The sequence below is a fragment of the Mya arenaria genome, chromosome 15 (genome assembly GCF_026914265.1).
Source record: "Mya arenaria isolate MELC-2E11 chromosome 15, ASM2691426v1".
NCBI lineage: Eukaryota > Metazoa > Mollusca > Bivalvia > Myida > Myidae > Mya > Mya arenaria.
Genome location: NC_069136.1, coordinates 42345216 through 42364270, shown reverse-complemented (window position 1 = coordinate 42364270; position 19055 = coordinate 42345216). Strand labels below are relative to the sequence as shown.

The following is a 19055-nucleotide window of genomic DNA, read 5'->3' as shown; positions in this document are numbered from 1 at the left end:
TGTTTATTTCCAATTCTACTGCCAGCATATGAAGACTTATTGAAGGACCATTCCAGTGTTTTCATATGCTATGTAACACTAGTTTTTGAACAAGCGTTTAAAACGCAGTTCGATGTAATATGTAAGCAATACAGAAAACTGTTTAGTTCAGCAAAAGATACTTTTATCTATTAAGAGATATTTATACCGCTATTGAAGCATTTAAGGGATAGAGTAGGCATTTTCTTATAGAAAAGATCATAATGTAAATACTGGACCGAATCATTAATATCGAAACGGTGATAATTCTGTGTTGTCATGCTTGAAGTTCTGTACTCAGTCACTTACATTACAACCACATCACTTCGTTGTTCCAGTTGTTACACCATCTTTTTTCCTACAGGCAGTAGTCAGGGGCGGATCCATCATTTGACGTAAGAGGGGCGTAACATAGGGGCATAACCTTTTGACTTGCGCCTTCCCGCCGAACCAAAATTTATTTGGTTGAAAATGTTGGCAGGTTGGGCTAGGGATTATTCCTCCAAGAAATTGTTAACAATTTGCCGATGGCCTATAGATCATGGTGGGATACCTGATCTAGCACGCTGGAGACTGCTAGATTATGTCAAGAAATTTGATCTGGCATACTGAAGACCGCAGTTCATAGCGAGATACGTGATCGTGCATGCTGAATACCGCTAGCGTATGGCGAGATAATTGACCTGACATGCTTGACACCGCTAGTTCATGGGAATTCTTGAGATCGCTAGCCTGTGTTGAAATACGTCGTCAGGCATAGTTGATACCGCTTGCTCTCGGCGAGGTACGTGATATTGCATTCTGGGGACCGATCTATTATGTCGAGATTTGTGATCGGACATGCTGGATACAGCTGGTTTATAGCGAATACGTGACCTGACATGCTGCAAACAGCTAGTTTATTGCAAGATAGGGGATCTTAAATGCTTGTGACCGCTAGCTCACTGCGAGATACATGATCATGCATGTTGAAAACCGCCATCTTATTACCAGATGCGTGATTGGGCATGCTGAAGTCCGCTAGCTCATTCCGAGATATGTGAACCGACGTGCTGGAGTCTGCTATCCTATGGCGTGAAATAAATTCTGCTGGAGGAATTGTCGTTTAAGTTTTCAGTCTAAATGAATGGATGCTAAATCGTTGCATCATTAGTTTAAACCACATAAATGCTAGAACAGTATTCACGAAGGATCCATCTACATCTCTTTGACATTTTGGTTTATAAATTGGCATTATAGTTGTATTCATTATGTATAAGACGATTATTTAAATGGCCGCATTTCGCAAATGAGTAATAGTACTCTAGGGAATAAAGGAAATCGCTCGAATTCCAGATTTTTAACCTATTTTTTACTAAATGGCACCTTGCGGACATCGTAAATCTCCAAACAAAGGGATCGTAGGAATTTGATATCGGTCATAAATATGGGTATGAATGCACTTTCGGCAAAAATAGTTCATGGGTTATAATTCCGTCACTAAAACACTAAACTTGACTGATTAAACATTAATTATACTCAAAATGAAAATTTGACAAAGACATAACAGTCACTACCGATGACCGCCATATTCTTTATTACGTTCGATTTTTTAGTCAAATATCTTTGCGTTCGTGTAGTAATGATTCCCCACAATTACTTATAAACAGTAGAATATTAAAGAATACCTCAAAAAGCTTCGACGTGTGTCCATACCTATATTATATTACTCAAACAAGGACTACCCCAATTTATGCTGGCAGACATGTGTAATTATATTATAAAGTTAGAGCTGGCACAGGAACGTGACAAATGCCCAGAAAGGCCTCGATGGTCAGGTAGCTATAAGAATTAAGGTCCTTTTACTTATAGCCTTTATGATGTAACATATTTTTATGATGATCTACCCAGCCGTTCCATGAATGTTGGAAATTTTCATTTGATTCAAGATTTCCAAGAATTATGTTTCCAGATTTCGAGAAGGCTATAGCCCATGTGGACAAACTCATAAACAATACAGTTTTTGCGCATGTAGAAAACTAAGAAAAGTATCAAAGAAATAAAATGAGACTAAATATTGAACAAGCATATACATCAATGACATAATCATAGAAACGTTAGTTTCTGCTGACTCTGTTAACCTATTTTGTTGATAAATAGTTCAGCTACAACAGTTGTTCTATGGTGATAGTTATATTAACAAATAATATGTAGCTCCCTACATCAAAAAAAACCTTTACAAAAATGAACTATAGAGGAAGCACTAAATATTTAAGTTAACTTCTGTAATATCCTTAGCTAAATCAAGTTAGACTAGTTTAAAACTGTGATAAAACACTGCAGATAATCATTGTCTATAAATGGCTACGGCAAAGAAAACATTGAGAAAATATCCAGCGTTAACATCTAACACTACAGAAAGAAAGTACTTGTCGAAATAAAAAAAAATATTTAATACAAAATAATCGATTTAGCAATAATGTATATTTTTAAAAGCGTACTGCATTTGAACCAGATAAGAGTTACAATACGAGAATATCACATACACTTTAAATGAAACTGCCGCTTTCAATCAGTTTGATTATATAATTGAAGCTGAAAACAAGCTTATGTAAAAGTTATTATCAGAGGTTACCATAAATTTGTCATGTGACTAACTGACCTCAACCTTAAAATTATTTTTTAAAATAATTTCAATGTTGATGAGTATTATTAAAACAAAAAATATCCCAATAGCCCTTTCTTTCACCGGTTGTTTGCATTTCCAAGTAAAAATATATATAAGAGGGTTAAATCTGGAATCTCCACCTCATATGGATAAACAACACAACACTTAAATATATATATTCCTATAATATAAGAGACATTCATCATGCATACATGTAACACCTAAAGCTTAATACAATGTGAAATATAAAGCAAACCACCGTCAAATAAAAGTAGAGTGAAATTCTGGTGTTTTTTTCATATGTTTATGTTCAGATCTTTGTTTGAAATTGGTACCCTGCATTTATCAATAAAAATAGCCATACATTTCCATCAGGCATAATCAAACAAAAAAACAACAACATGCATAGTAACGAACCAAACAAATGGTGTTCAATAACTTTAAGTATTTTGTCCAGGTAAAAAATGTTACACTTAAAACTGTTTACCAATCAAATGCTATGCTGGTAAAATAGACAGCCGCTGTCTGAAGAGTTATTGAGTCCAATAAGTTTATAACCTTTTCGATTTTAATACACTTTAAACATGTTTAACTGCTGTTCCTTTTCGTTATTGCCGTCTCGTTGTTGCTGAGTTTCACAGTTAAGTTCCTGGTATATGCTGCAGTCATTTGGTAACGAACCATGGATCCCTGCGGAGTCCTGACTCTACTACAGTGGCGACACAGAGAGAGCGCAACACGAAACTCCTTCCGGAACTTGTCTAAAACACGAAAATATACCCTTGAAAAGTTGAAAGCGCTTAGCAAAAACAATTTGTCAGTCTTACTAATTAGTTATTATTTTGTTATACATTGTGTATATTTGAGGAGGAGGTAAGGCATGCAAACCTAATGAAAAACAATTACCTTCTTGTAAAATTTGTAAACGTGCCCTCCTGAATCTACAGATTGAAAGCATGTAAAAATACGATCATTACTGATATCTACAATATAATCATTTATTCGTAAATATTTTAAAGCCAGAATGTTTGTTGACATCTAAGTATTTTTTTGTTTACTTAATGTGTATACAATAATAACAGTTAATTGTAATATAGCCATCATGAAAATAAATTGGACAGATCGATGCTTTTATGTACACCATGTTTACTTGTATTATATGTATAACAGTATACAGGAGTTTTGCAGATGCAAAGTGATGCAACATCATTTCTAGAATCTGCAGCTGTTTTATTTGAGATAATGACTTCACACTATAATAAAATATCCTTTGTCATTCAAACTGTCACATTTGTGGTAATATTTCCTGAAGAACAAATATTCTGTAATGAATGTTGCTTGAAGCAAATTTTTTTTGATTCGATTGGCTGATTGAAATAATTGGGTTCTTACCGCTCATGAAGTTGTAGATAATTGGGTTGATGCAGCTGTTGAAAAATGTACACCAGTGAGCGATGAGAGCAAACATCCTCAGGTTTGGAACCTTTTTAAGTTGCTCCAAATACCTGTAAGAAGCATACAGCTTATTAAACAAATTAAAAAAAAATACAAACTGTTATTAGAGAGCAAAACGCCTAATGATTAAACTATGCAATTAATTGCATGACAAAAAAATGTAATGATAATAACTAAAGTGTACTTTATTTATGATAAGTTTTGTTCAAGCGATGCTTGTATTTGTGGGTCATTCATTTCCTACAATGTTGACATGCTTAGTTCGTCCAGTGTTGAATGGGACTGAATGATCTTACCACATTACGACGGGTGTCTACAATACCATAAAATGTTTCTCTCCTTACATGAGGTATGCATTAGCATCGTATTGCAGCTCAAACATATCGTGTGATTGCATGTGTTGCTTTTTTAGGGTCATGTAGATAAAACTTGTTTGAACCTGCATTATTATTACATCGGAGTTTATTGGTTTTAGTATGGTATAATTATGTGTATGTATTAAGTTTGATGATTTGTTCTACATGGCATATACATATATGTCTGTTCCCTTAGCTAAAATAAATGAGTAAGTCATTTATGCCGATTGCAGTCTAACTGACAATTGTCATTGTGTTATAAACGTTCGAGTAAAATTCAATTCAAAATGACGTTCATAGAATGCCAAATGTTCTTATTTTGACTGGTTGTCTGCGTGTGTACCTTAGAATGTTGAGTGTGTGGTTAGGCAAGAAGCACATCGCAAACACCACTACAATCACCACCAACATCTTAACAGCCTTTCTTCGACTAGACACCCGATTGTCGCTGTCTGTACTTGCTCGCTTCGATATTTGCGCTGAGCGGAAATCTGTATAGTAGCAAGCAACATAATCCAGGACAGGAACAAAAGCAAAATTCATGTTTATATAATTCTATTACCTTATACTCGATGGCTACTGTCTATGTAATTGTGTTATATAAGAGGAGTCAAAATAACTAGTATTTTGCTTTCTTTATATGCTAAATTGTATTATTATAACAAGAACTAATCCTTTAAATATTAACGTTCAAGTTAAAATGCTATTGTTTAATTTTAAAAGCAGCACTCTCACAGATTTACTGTTTGGCCAACTTTTCAATATTTTATCTCGGAATTGGCCAATTTTATGTAAATGTCTTGAAACCAATGATATTAGACTGCTGCCAGCAAATCAGATCGGTTTTGGTCATATTTATGTTCGAAAATTGATGTTTTATGCCGATACACTGATTTGTCTTAAAGTTTTAGTAATGCTTTTAGCCATAAAACATCAATTTTTGACCGTTAAAATAAAATACTGCGATCTGATTTTTTTTTAACTCAAACGGTCAAATTGTTAGAGTGCAGTTTTAAATGGTACATTTGTCGATCTAAAAGTTAAATACTCGAACGCATTTCGGATGTCCCCGGAACACGTTTCCTCCAGAGCACGACAGCAATATGCGTGTACAGGCAGGCTATGAGACAAAGCGGCAGGAAATAGAAGAACATCATCAGACATATCTGGAAGTTCGCCACCGTTCTTCTTTTCCAAAGAGCAGGGTAACACATTGTTCTTAAACAAGAAAAGGACATTTGTCAGGCAGGTGCTTCCATGATGAGCACACAATTCATACGGCGTTTAAACAACTTAAACATTGGTATTACCGGTATACAAAATCAACTCCTTGTTGTTGAAGACGGAAGCCGTGTGTTTACACGAAGAGGAGACACGCAACGTCACAAAATCAGACAGACTTCCCATGCAACAAAATATATATTTAAACATGTTGAAGTGACCGCCAAGGAATGGTCAACAAAGGAGGAGTTTAATTGTGGTTAAACCCAATGCTTGATTATTCAATATAACACTTTTCTCCTCATTCTTCAAAACAGTGTTTAATATCACATATAAACAAACACAGATGTCTCAAGCAAGCATGAAATAAAAACAGGTTGCCTATTCATAAGTCTTTATATGCAGTATTTGAATATTGATAGAGTTGAATGCTCAACTACAATTGGTCTCTTACTTAACTAGCGATATTATATCCCGTGTGAACAGACAAATCGATGAAAAGTAATTAATTACGAATTAAACATTATTAAACGACTTTTTTACAATGGCATGGTATGTTTCAGAACATAATTATCAAAAGCATTGGTGTCAGTGTACTGGACATTATAACTGCAACTAAATTCAATAACGACAAAACGCTTTATAAAGGACTTGATACCTGAATACTGTGTCTGGGCGATATGGTATCAAGGTCGAAGCTAGGAGCTCAGGCAAGGCAACGCCAATAGAGACTGCCCAAATGGCGGCAATGGTGATGCGGGCCCTCTTGATGTTGCTATGGAAACTGAGAGGCCGACATATGGCGTACCATCGTTCTAATGAGATCGCACACAGAGTTAAGATGGAGACGGCGATACAAGTGGTCTGTAAAAAAAAGAAAACTGCAAACATATCGATGGAGATTAGATATTTTAATATACATTTTTGTCACAATTGTACAAATAAACCAAATAAACCCAATTTCCAGTTGAAAAAAAGAGAAGTCCCGGACACAGCAAATACACTGAAGCCTAAGTATCTTAACGGCAAAGAGCGTATAACCCTTTAATATTGTTTCGGAGATGGCAAAGACATAACTTGTGTAAACTGTTGACTTCGGTTTTCTCATTAAATTTACATAACTGACCGATCCAAGGCGGTACCTCACAATCCTTTAAAAACACCTCGAGTTTTATATATATGTAGTGTGTTGTTGTATCTGGTTTATGTTTGTTTTTCTTTCTGTTCTATGTCATTCGTGTTGACCCTGTGCCATTGAACGGGGCTTATGTTTAAACTTTTTGACTGCTGTTTTCTGTGGTTTTTCATATAAATATTCAATCCGGTTTCAAAAATCAATTACTCACACTTGTCGTAACAACATTTGTAGCAGATCGTTTCAAAATTTAAATGTGTTTGAACTAGCTTTCCCGCATATTTGCGATTATAAACTATCATAGGCAGTGTGAACTTATTCAAATACGTATATATACACCAAACATTGTTTCTCTGTGCGGTCTTACGTTGGGTTGAGCATGACCGTCCCTTACCGTGTCAGAAATGCGTTAAGCCATTATATGAGTCAGTGCACATTTGTTCAATATTTCTGTTAGGTATGAATCGACCAGCAATCAACAGTGTCTGTGTGGAATTGTTTAATTCATATTTGTTTGCCAACGTCTAAAACTGTTTCAAGGCTTCAATTCTGCTCGGAATATCAGTTGCAGATTAAGCAATAATTGAAAAGTAATGTCATACGACCAAATTATTATTATTATTATTATTATTATTATTATTATTATTATTATTGTTTTTGTTATTATTATTATTATTATTATTATTATTATTGTTTTTGTTATTATTTTTATTATTATTATTATTATTATTATTATTATTATTATTATTATTATTATTATTATTATCATCATTATTATTAGTAGTAGTATTGTTATTATTTTTATTATTATAATATTTATTTTAAGATTTTTATATTATTATTATTGATATTAATAAATATAATTATATTATTATTAAATTTTATCACCATTTATATAGTACGTTTATCATAAATGACGTCAGGCATCCAAAAAAATATAAAGAAGGAATCCGTAAATATGAAAATAAAAAAAACACATGATAAAAGAACACTTCTTCCACGTTCAACCAATCTACCAATAGGTATTAACAATTATAAAATATTAAAGGCAATACTAAAGCAGAACTTGAAAGAAGGGCCCAGAACTAAATAAGTATTCTTCAAGATATTTATAAAGTTTTAATATCTTTAATCTGAAAGAACCTGTACATCTTAAAAACCAGTGGAATAAAACGTAAACGCAACATCAATACAACAGGTAAAATAGACATACACAGCAGCGTAATACCTACAGATTGCTAAAACATACCCGTGAAAAAACTGACAAACTAAGTTTCATTTTATTATGACAATTTGTTCCCCTAATAAGTAGATGTGTCCTCAGGGCTCTCTTTAAAAGAACATGTCATTCACAGAATTTATTTTCAACCTTGAGGAGAATTCTACAGCATAAGCTCTAGAGCTTACGTCGTGTAAAGGTCTTTTCATCTCTAATATACTTTTGATATACTCCTGGGTTTTGCCATGCAAGGCTTTGTATGTGGTGGAAAGTGTTTTGTACTGTACTCTGTAGTGCAGAGATAGCCACTACGAGATAGCCACTACATTTCAACTAGCATGGGGTTGATTTGGTTGTCATTGGAAGCCTTTGTGTTTCAGTAAAGCAGTCTCAGTGGAGTCGAGCTTCTATAAGCAGACTGGAGTTTTTCGTCTTGTGTGTTTTGTGCAAGATATTGTGCAAGACGCACGTCAACAAAATTTTCAAAAACTTTTGCAATAAAAAAAAGAGTTTCATCATTTTGAAGTGTATTTTATGTAGTCCAGTTTTTTTTGAAAAGCGGTCTTATAAGCGGAACGTGTGAGGACTTCGGTTCGTACGTATTTCAAGAGAGAAGTTGATGACCTGTGTCAACACTGGCAATAGTTCATATATTCAGAAGCCATGTTTGTAGAGTGTCTATTTTATACGATTTATTTGGGGGTCGTAAAATGATACTCTTTTGAAGCTGCCGTAAAAGCCACATGCTGGCATACGGTTGATGGTTAATCTACCATTTGCGTAGCTGATAGAGGGAGAGTAAGAGTCGAACTGTGTCTGAATCCCTGGTGATGATAATATCAAGGGTGTGGCCACCGACAAGCGTTGGTCAACAGTCATGTTGCCGCATGGACCATTGTTTAAGAGTGCTGGTAAACTTTGCAACATCCAGGTAAGTTGACGGTAGTTTAGAGAAAGAATATATTATTATGTTCTTGTCCATCGTTGCGTATCTGAGCAGGCAAATTAACCATCATTCTTCTTGGAATGTATTCGTCTTAAGACCATTTTGCCATATTGGATGTGGCTTATTTACTACTCTAAGAGTAGCCGTTGACGACTAAATTACAGGCCATATATTCAATTTTTGAAAAGTAACGGTCACGGCAACACAACAAAGGTGTTCTGCAGTTTTGTATACGATCATATCGTGTTTACTGCCAAAGCGAGGGACGTGTTTAATGTTATAATAACGTGGTAAAAGGTCACTGACGCATGCGTTATCTATTCATTAACCTATCAACGTATTAGTCACTGCAACAATGTACTAGTATTTGACAGTGTATTATCACAGATAGACTGTGTTTGGTTTTGACTGATCTTGGCTTGATACATCACATTCACATGTAGGGCATTTTATTCGTAACTGTACTTAGTTCTCATTTTATATTGATAATGCTTCATATTTTGATTGTGAAAACTTATGGAGATTGTTTGAGACTGAGATTGTAGTTGGATTACATTGGTCTACCTGTTTAGTGTATAAAGCACGTCGGACGCGAGCCTGTCAATCTCGGATGCCTCTTTTTCTTAAAATACCTAACTGTGCAAGTCATGAAAAAAATTAAAGGATTAGGTCTACTCATTTTTAATTTTCCAATACTGTGGCGATCACATATTTCATACTGTGTAATCCGTAAAACTTGTTCACTAAATCTGCTAATAATCATGGTCTTGTTTGCGATTTACGCCTTGTACTTTAATATATATATAACCATATTTACAAACCTACGGTACATCATCTATTATAAAAATAAGGTTGTTACAAAATGTAAATTAAGCATCTATGAGAAACAATACATATAACCTGATCCTTTTTTAAAACGATGTTCTAAGCTGCACTCTCACAGATTCACCGTTTTTTTTTTCAACTTTTTTTTTATTTTTTGTCTTGGAATTAGAAAATTTTTGCGTAATTATCTGCAAACCAGTGATGAAAGACTGTTGACAAAAGATCAGATCGCAGATTTTCATATTTACATTCTAAATTTAATGTTTTATGGCTTAAACCGTTACTAACGGTTTAAGAAAAATGCATAGAACATTAATTTTGAATTATATGGAAATATGAACATATGCGTTCTGATCTTTTGTCTTCACTCTTTTATCACTGGTTTTCAGATATTTACGCAAAAAACTGCTTGTTTTACAAATCATTATCATACTTCATAGCTATATTTTTCTTTTTATATTTTGTGTTATAAAAAATAACATTTATATTACCTATATGTGTATGACCTTGTCACCAGTATTTTGTACTTCTCTGATATTTTTTACTACAATGAATATTATATTATGTTCAAATATTTGAGAATTGAAATGTAGTGCTACTGTTACAACCGAATACAGAAACTTACTCATTTTTGTAACCAGCCATTTTTGTGGACCAGCCCCAAAAATAAACCCTGTTTAAGTGCACAAGGTAAGGGCCACAACAAAAATGAACTAGAGACACGGTCATATTAACACAATATACACAAATACAAACATCCAAACCAAAATTACACCACATACACTAATACAAACAAACCATAATGATCCACATCATAATTGCTTTAACGTTAAATGATAGATGAACCGCCAGGGAACGGTTAGTGAAACAAAACTAGTTAAACTAGTTAGCATGGCCCTAACCGCACACTTTTCCCATCATTTATTAATAATTACTAGATAAGGATATATATGCCTCATCAGAGTAAGAATCAACTTAAAAATAATGACAGATAACGCAAAATATAATATAAACAACCGAAAAATTAATTTTAAGTGCTCAACGACCGGATACAAACATCACTTGTAAACGAAGGAATCAAGCCGGAGCAATAATGCTAGCCCTAAGTGGTTTGATTAAGTCATTCAAAGACAACTATCAACCTAATTCACCTTAACAAGGTTTAAAATTATGTCTTTATTTCGTGTATTAATGATAGTATCATTGTAGAAAGAAGGAGGAAAAAAACTATGAAATTAAATAAAACAATGAAAAGTATAAATGCTGTGAAATATTATTCGAGATGTTAAAACAAAACAAAGAAAAAATACAAACAATCTTGTATATATCAGGTAGCATCCTCAGCACCCTAGTGTATCATATCAAGTAAATAGTATGTATATGTATATATATTTTTGAATGTCACCATGTCAAAATTCTTAGACACACTTTCGTTTTCGACCAGTGGCTAAGTCAGCTCCTGCATGGTTAGATATGTAAACAGATTAACATATCAAATTTATAATCAGATGCAAACGATATATCTTTATAAATAATTTAACTGTTATAGTTCTAAGCATGCACTCATCATAAAATCATGCCATACTGAAATCTCTGTTAAGTGATTTTGTTATAAGTCTGACGCATATAATACTATAATAATAAGATTGAATTGGCGATGTTAAACAACTTACTATTTATAAAGTAACTTTGTTTTCTTTAGAGGATTGTTTAAATATTTATTTTTGGTTGTTTTTTGTGTGCCTCCTCCAAAGCATGTATGTGTATATAACATGGTAAATACTAGTAAATGTGGTGTTTGTCCTCATGGGCCGTAAAGGTTTTTGGATATGAAATAAACCATCTTCATCTTCTATCATAACATATATATTATATGGGACATGATACGCTGAGGTGCCGAGGATGTTCAGGCAGGAGCGTCAGTCAAACTACGACCGCCAAAAATGGTCTTAAAGGTCTTTAAAATAACATTCACTCGTCCAGAAATCGCGGACTGTAACGCGTACCGCAATCGAAACCGGTAGAGAAATATTAAAATATCAGAAATAAAGAAAATGAAGTAAAGGCCAATTGAAGTTCAACTTTATTATTGATTTACATATAAATGCCTTTTTACTATTTACTATAAATGTAGTTTTTCTCGCACTTTGTGAATTGATTATGTTAATTTCTTGATATGCAAATGTTTAGGAATAGAGGTATACATGTTGAAAAGTTAAATGTTTTTTATCGTTCTGGCAACAAACCGTTTATTTTCAATAAGTCTTCGCTCCTTTAAGTTGGTTTTGTTTGAATAAGTTTGGAAAAGATAACTATCTCGCAATATTGGGTTATATAGTACGGCGTATAACGATGTATTTGGCACTGATATTCTTGTTCAAAAATATAAATAACAAACTACCGAGCATACATGTCCTTATACAATGAATGACATACCCCAAGAGCAATGCTGATTTTACACATTGCTTTTCCAAGCAACCATGTTTCTGTTACGTCGACTAACAGAGACGAAGGCAACAAAACAAGTATAACATTTAGGTCAGCCACAGCCAAGTTCACCATAAATATGTTGGTAACTGTTCGCATCTCTTTGTTTCTACAAACAGCAAAACAGACGAGAATATTCCCAAGAACACCGACTACAAACGTTAGAACATAAGCCGCAACAAGTACCCATTCTTCGGGTTCTGGAATAAAACATTCGAAGATATTCTCCAAACTGGAATTTCTGCTTAAGCATACTAGATGTTTACTATTTTTCGTAGCATTTTGCGTAAAAACCTTTTGAAAGTCAACACTTGTATTCCGTGCGTTATGCATCGTTTCATTATTTAGAACCACATCCATCATAGTGGTGTTCGTTTTAACTTAATCAAAGGAACTCAACTACCATGCATCTACAAGGGCGAAACACGAATGCCCGTATAGACGATGGAATAGCTCATAAATATTGGAAAACTACACTATCGGCTTGACAGCCACTGCAATAGGTTATTGGCATTGGAAATTATGTAAATCACACATTAATGCATGCTATTCGTGGGCAACAGTTTGTAATTACCAAAATCTTCTTCTTAACGGTACTAAATATCACTCTCATATGTCAATCCATCCGTGCTATTTGTACTTTCTTTGCCTATTTTTCCATATTTATTTTATATCTGTCATTAAAGTATTCACACTGCATACAGCAAGTTATTTAGGAAGTCGAATCATGCATTGATTTTTTTTTTCAAAATTGAACCCTTCCAATCGTACAGTAGATCCGTAAAAAGAACCCTTGCAGTCCAACTAGTCCACAATTACATAAGTCATTTTACAAGTTTAGACGAGTCCGCCAATACCTTGTATGGTACATATCACGAAAAAAAAAGATGAATGGGAGTTGCTAACGAATTGGAACCCTTTTTTTTCGAATCAAGCAATGGTGGTAGACCTGTGTATAGACACAAACAATCCCTAACGTACCTTTCCAGAGAGATGAGAGCAAACTACAACGAAATAAATTTCTCTGAGGCGCATTCGTTCTAGTAATATTTTATTGTTACTTATACCAGCACTTATCCAAAAAAAGGTAAATATATGCAGAGACAGGTTTTGTGAGACAGAGACTTTTTTGTCTTGGAAAGAGCGGTTTATTGCGTAAATATCTGCAAACAAATGATATATGAATGTTGACAAAAAAATCAAATGGTAGATTTTCATATTTCCGTTCGAAAATTAATGTTTTATGGCGTAAAGAAAAACGCATAAAACATCAATTTTTGAGCTTAAATATAAAAATCTTCGATCTAGTTTTTGTCAGCAGTCTTAACTGGTTCCCATGGATTTTCGCCAAAATTGGCTCGTTCCAAGACAAACAATAAAAAAAGTTGTCAATGCCTAGGGAACGAACAAAATATGTTAATAAAGTGTCATCAACAGGGGTATTTTCCACCGAAACTTCATTTAACTTTGGGTAAACATCCTTTTGAGCATAACACGCATATCGGTAATGTGGTTATAAAGTACATTTCGCGATTATTTCATTCGTTTGGATTTAATTTAATGACAGACTTGTGTGACTAACAAGTTGAAACGGCCCTACTTAACATATGTTCGCGATTAAAATACTCTCATAGTATTTCAACTTCAATTAACGTTATGTAAATAAAACAAAACTCAAATTAAACAGGAAACTCCTTTGAGTTTAGGTGATGATCAAAGAGTATTATGTTTAATGGAATGTTAACGGTTTCTCGGCATCTTAAAATATTAATTGTGAAAAGATGCTGAGTGTAATACGTAAATGCAAATTATGCCAACTCTAAAAGCTTTCAGGCTATTTTCTCCTCCTGAGTATGATGTTTGCTCTGATTTGTTGATCAACTTTAAAGGATTTCTAGTTGTTTTTTTTAAATATTTTATTGTTTTTACATTTTTTTTTATTTATTGAGTCAGGGCAACCACTTGTACTTTGTCTGAAAAGGAGTTTTCGTTTAATGTTACATTTGTTCTGTAGATTCATTGTCAATATAATAAAGTTGACTAACTTTGAAACAGGGTTTATTTGGTTTAATGTTATGCATTATGGGTTTTGCACTGCCATGAAATAATAACGTTTTCTAAGATTTCCAGATCTAATCATAGAAAGCAGTATCAGTCAGAGTATTTTGGGATATGCTTCTGAATCAAACTCTAAAATATTGTAAAAATTCAACATAACATATGCACATCGTAAAAACCGATCGTATTACACACAGTGTCTGGTATCGAATCACACATCAGACTAGTGCGCATGAACAGCTCTACTTCGCAATACCACTCACAAGAAATAACACGTAAGCTATCATATTCAATGCCCTTGTAAAATACATGTTTTGGTTATTTTTTTTATTAAACTTTAGAAATATGAAATACAGTTAGTATTATGTCAGTCATTGTATCACTGTTCGTTCCTCGCGTAAAGATTCATCACACTCAACTTGCGTCTCGTGCGCTATGGTCTTAGCGTAAAGATTCATCACACTCAACATTAGTCTCGTGAGATATGGATAAAGCGTAAAGATTCATCACACTCAAGTTAAGTCTCGTGCGATATGGATAAAGGTAAAGATTCATCACACTCAACATTAGTCTCAACAATAGTATTGACATAGCTAAGTGAAGGATCAAAATAAAGTTAAACAGTTCAAGTTCAAACTCGAGATACTTATAATTGGATATAAAAATGAATACAAAGAATATAATATTATTAATACTATTCTATCTCAAATAGGTTACTGTATTTACAAATCGTACTTTTTATCTGAAAAAAGGCAGAAATTTGTTAACTTCTTATGTGCATTATTAAATGCCGACCTTTTGATTTCTCAAACAGTATATAAAAATAAAGGAATTCATTGTTCTTTTCTCAATAAGTTCATTATGAAATTTAAAAGCAACTAAGAATATTCTGTTAAAAACAACAAGTTATATTAATTTAGTAAAATGCAATGTTCTAATATGAAATAGTTGTATATCATGATCTTCTTGTTCATTATTTGTCATGCTTATGATTTGTACATGTTTCTATGAATAAAAGGATCACCTTTTAGTGATCCCAAAAAGAAAAATGTGAAGGATCATTCCAGTCTGTGCATATTCCAGTTTCGACATTTATTCATAACGATATGTTGATGCATGTGCCATTAATATCCGTTGCAATTGCAACCAGTTAAGGTAAGTAGTTCATGTATATTAAGGTACAAGTTAGTAAGTTTGGTCAAATTTTGACTTTTTTAATCTTATTAAAATCATTAAATACTAAATCGATCAGGCTAGTTATTAAACTACTCGAGATAGTAAACCGATATAAACCGTTGGAAAACGACATAATGAAAAGGTTAACTTGGTCTTATCTGTAGATGCCACTATTATTAAGAACTTCCCGTCTGTACCACATATACACTTAAGTTATTAAGAACTGCACACTGTGCACGAGATGGAAATGTAATTAGGAATCACTTCTATGTACCATAGAAGGCAATATCTTAGCGTATGAAACTCATATGTACCATAGATGACACTGTTATTAAAAACTTTTTTTTTTACATTATATGACAATGCTATCCTGGAATACCTCTCAGTACCTTGTATATAACAATTATGTTAGGAACAACTCATCTGTTCTATAGATAGCAATGATATTAACTACCCCTCTTAACATGTGATATCAATGCTATTGTGAACTAATCGTCTGTACCAAATATGACAATGCTATCAATTCAATCTCAGCTGTACATTGTTATAACGAACTACTCGTCTGTACTATAGATGACATTGTGTTTTTGTCTTTTTTGATTACTTACCTCTATGTTCCATAAATTAAATTGTTACTAAGACCTACTCTTATTATCATAGGTGATAATGGTATGAGGAGCTACCATTCATTAAAACAGATAGTTATTAGGAACACCTCTTCTGTATCAAAGATGACAGTGTAATGAGAAAATGGCCGTCAAATCCATGGATGCTGATGTTATGAGTATTTACCGCTCTGCCATTTATAGCAATGATATGAGGATTTACACATCTGTTCAAAAGATGACCATATTGTTCACAACTATCCCTGTTTACCAGAAATGAAAATGATGTGAGGAACTATCCCTTTATTCTGTAGACGGCAATGACATGCTCAATATTTGAATGATCAACGAACAGAAAAGCATCTCAATAACAGAGGATCCGGTATTTTCTTGTTTATTATTCTTGTTGATACTTGAAATGCATTCTTGATAAATCTGCTAATGCAGATACATCTTGAAGGATAATGTGGAATCTGATGCTTATTGTCTTCTTAATGCTGATTTACAACCAGTTTTAAAGATTTGTAATATTTTTTGTGCGCTGTAGTATTTGGAAGAAACCAAAGAAGGAATTATAATGCATTTTTTATGTAAGTCGGACTATCTGTAGGGTCGTTTCACTTCGCGTAAAGATTTCACCGAACGAGAAGGGGGGCACAAGTGTCATGAATCCTTACGCAAGCAACGTTTATGAACACGGCATTTGACATATGCAAACAACTCATTATAGTAATACAGGCAGATATTGTCTCAACCTTAAATAAATATTGTATACTTTTTAACCTTTGACAAAGGCCATGATATATTTGCTATTCTACGACTACATGTGTGTTCCGGTCTCACCACAGGAATTGTGCATATTTTCCCTTCATATTTGGCATTTTGTTGACCCGTTTTATATCACCCTTTATTTCTCAATACAGAAATAACGGCAAACTAATTAAGATTAAATAACCTTAATTGTACTAATAAAACAACCCGGTTGTGCAGGGTCGGAGCCCACCGTTAAGCTACTCTGCTATGCTTCGTTTTGTACAGTGGTCGATTTAGATAGAACAATCTCGTATTCGCAAATAATAATTGAGCCAGTGCTATTGGTTCTGCCATGCTTGTGCTTTCCTATAGAAAGAGCATTCATGCCAAATCTCGATGTGAACTCAAAATTGTTTAACCAGCCACATATATCACTTGCCTGCGGAGACAATTGACAAAACAGGGTTAATGAAAAGTATTAAATTGTTACATACGAATTCAATTGGATAAAGAGTTTCCTACCTTGCCTCATGCATATTCATGTAAACGAGATATTGTCAGATCGGCACAAGGGATTTTTCTTGCTTATTCTCCTCGACAAATAAAATCACTGTCGAACGAAATGTTGTAAAATATTGATGTGAATACATTTTCAGTCAAACACTTAAATGTTGTTATGTTGCAGTCTGGTTCTCTTCAGGACATTAAAGATATTACTGCTGGAACACTCGTGCATGAACATGCAAGATAATATAACTGAGTGATTCTGATGTCCATTTACGCTACAGATTTGGCATGTGTATTTCGATACATCCAAAAAATATTTTAAAATTGCTCTTAAACTAAAAAAACGACAATTTATCACAAAAGCAAAGCATGCGGTTAATGCAATAGGATTAACGGAACATTTTGTTTTCAGTGGTAATATTCGAAATGGTGATTAAATTGAATGTTTCTCTTAAATAGAGTGGTCATTATTCTTTATTATGATTGAATTTTATCATAGCTACATTTCCATAGAATCAGTTAACAGAGAGAATGCCAGTTTTTGAGAAGAAACCAAAATTCTTCTTGAAACACTCAATATCTTTCAAATCTTGAAATTATGTACTTATATGCTAATTTAAACAGTTTATTGACTAAGTTAAGCTTATTGGCCATTTTATGATGATGTGCCAGACAACACACTCAGACACATGCCCATGTACCAGACAACACACTCACACACATGTTCATGTACCAGATCACATACTCACACACATGTCCATGTACCAGACAACATTCTCACACACATGTCCATGTACCAGATAATACTCTCAAACACATGTACATAGACCAGAAAATACTTTCACACTCATACACGTGTACGACTCAACATACTCACACACATGTCTATGTATCAGGAAATACACTCACACACACGTACATAGATCAGATATCACTCTCACACACTTGTCCATGTACAAGACAACACACGCACACAAATGTACATGCGCCAGACAAAACACTCACGCACATGTCCATGTACCAGACAACACACGCACACATATATCCATGTATCAGACAGCAAACGCACACACATGCCCATGTGCCAGACAGCACACTCACACAAATGTCCATGTACCAGACAATACACGCACACACATGTCAATGTACCAGACAATACACGCACACACATGTCAATGTACCAGACAATACACCCACACAAATGTCCATGTACCAGACAATACACGCACACACATGTCAATGTACCAGACAGTACATCAACACACATGTCCATGTATCAGACAATACACGCACAGACATGTCCATGTACCAGACAATACAACCACACACATGTCCATGTACCCGACAACACACTCACACACATGTCCATGTACCGGACAACACACACACGTCCATGTACCAGACAACACACTCATACACATGTCCATGTACCGGACCAAACACTCACAAACATGTCCATGTACCAGACATTACACTCACAAACATGTCCATGTAGCAAACAACACACACATATCACTGTACCAGACAACACACTCACTCACATGTCCATATACCAGACAATAAACTCACACACATATACATGTACCGGACAACACACTCATACTCATGTCAATATACAAGAAAATTCACTCTCACACATGTCCATAT

General features: G+C 34.0%; 1 protein-coding gene across 1 annotated transcript; it reads right to left on the bottom strand.

Annotated features, from left to right (window-relative positions):
* Positions 1-3253: 3253 nt before the first annotated feature.
* On the bottom strand, positions 3254-12642 carry LOC128219397 (orexin receptor type 2-like). Its single transcript, XM_052927208.1, has 6 exons — positions 12259-12642; positions 6356-6561; positions 5525-5694; positions 4820-4967; positions 4058-4170; positions 3254-3426 (listed from the first exon to the last, which is right to left on the bottom strand). The coding sequence occupies exons 1-6, from the start codon at positions 12640-12642 to the stop codon at positions 3254-3256; spliced, it is 1194 nt and encodes a 397-aa protein (XP_052783168.1).
* Positions 12643-19055: the final 6413 nt, after the last annotated feature.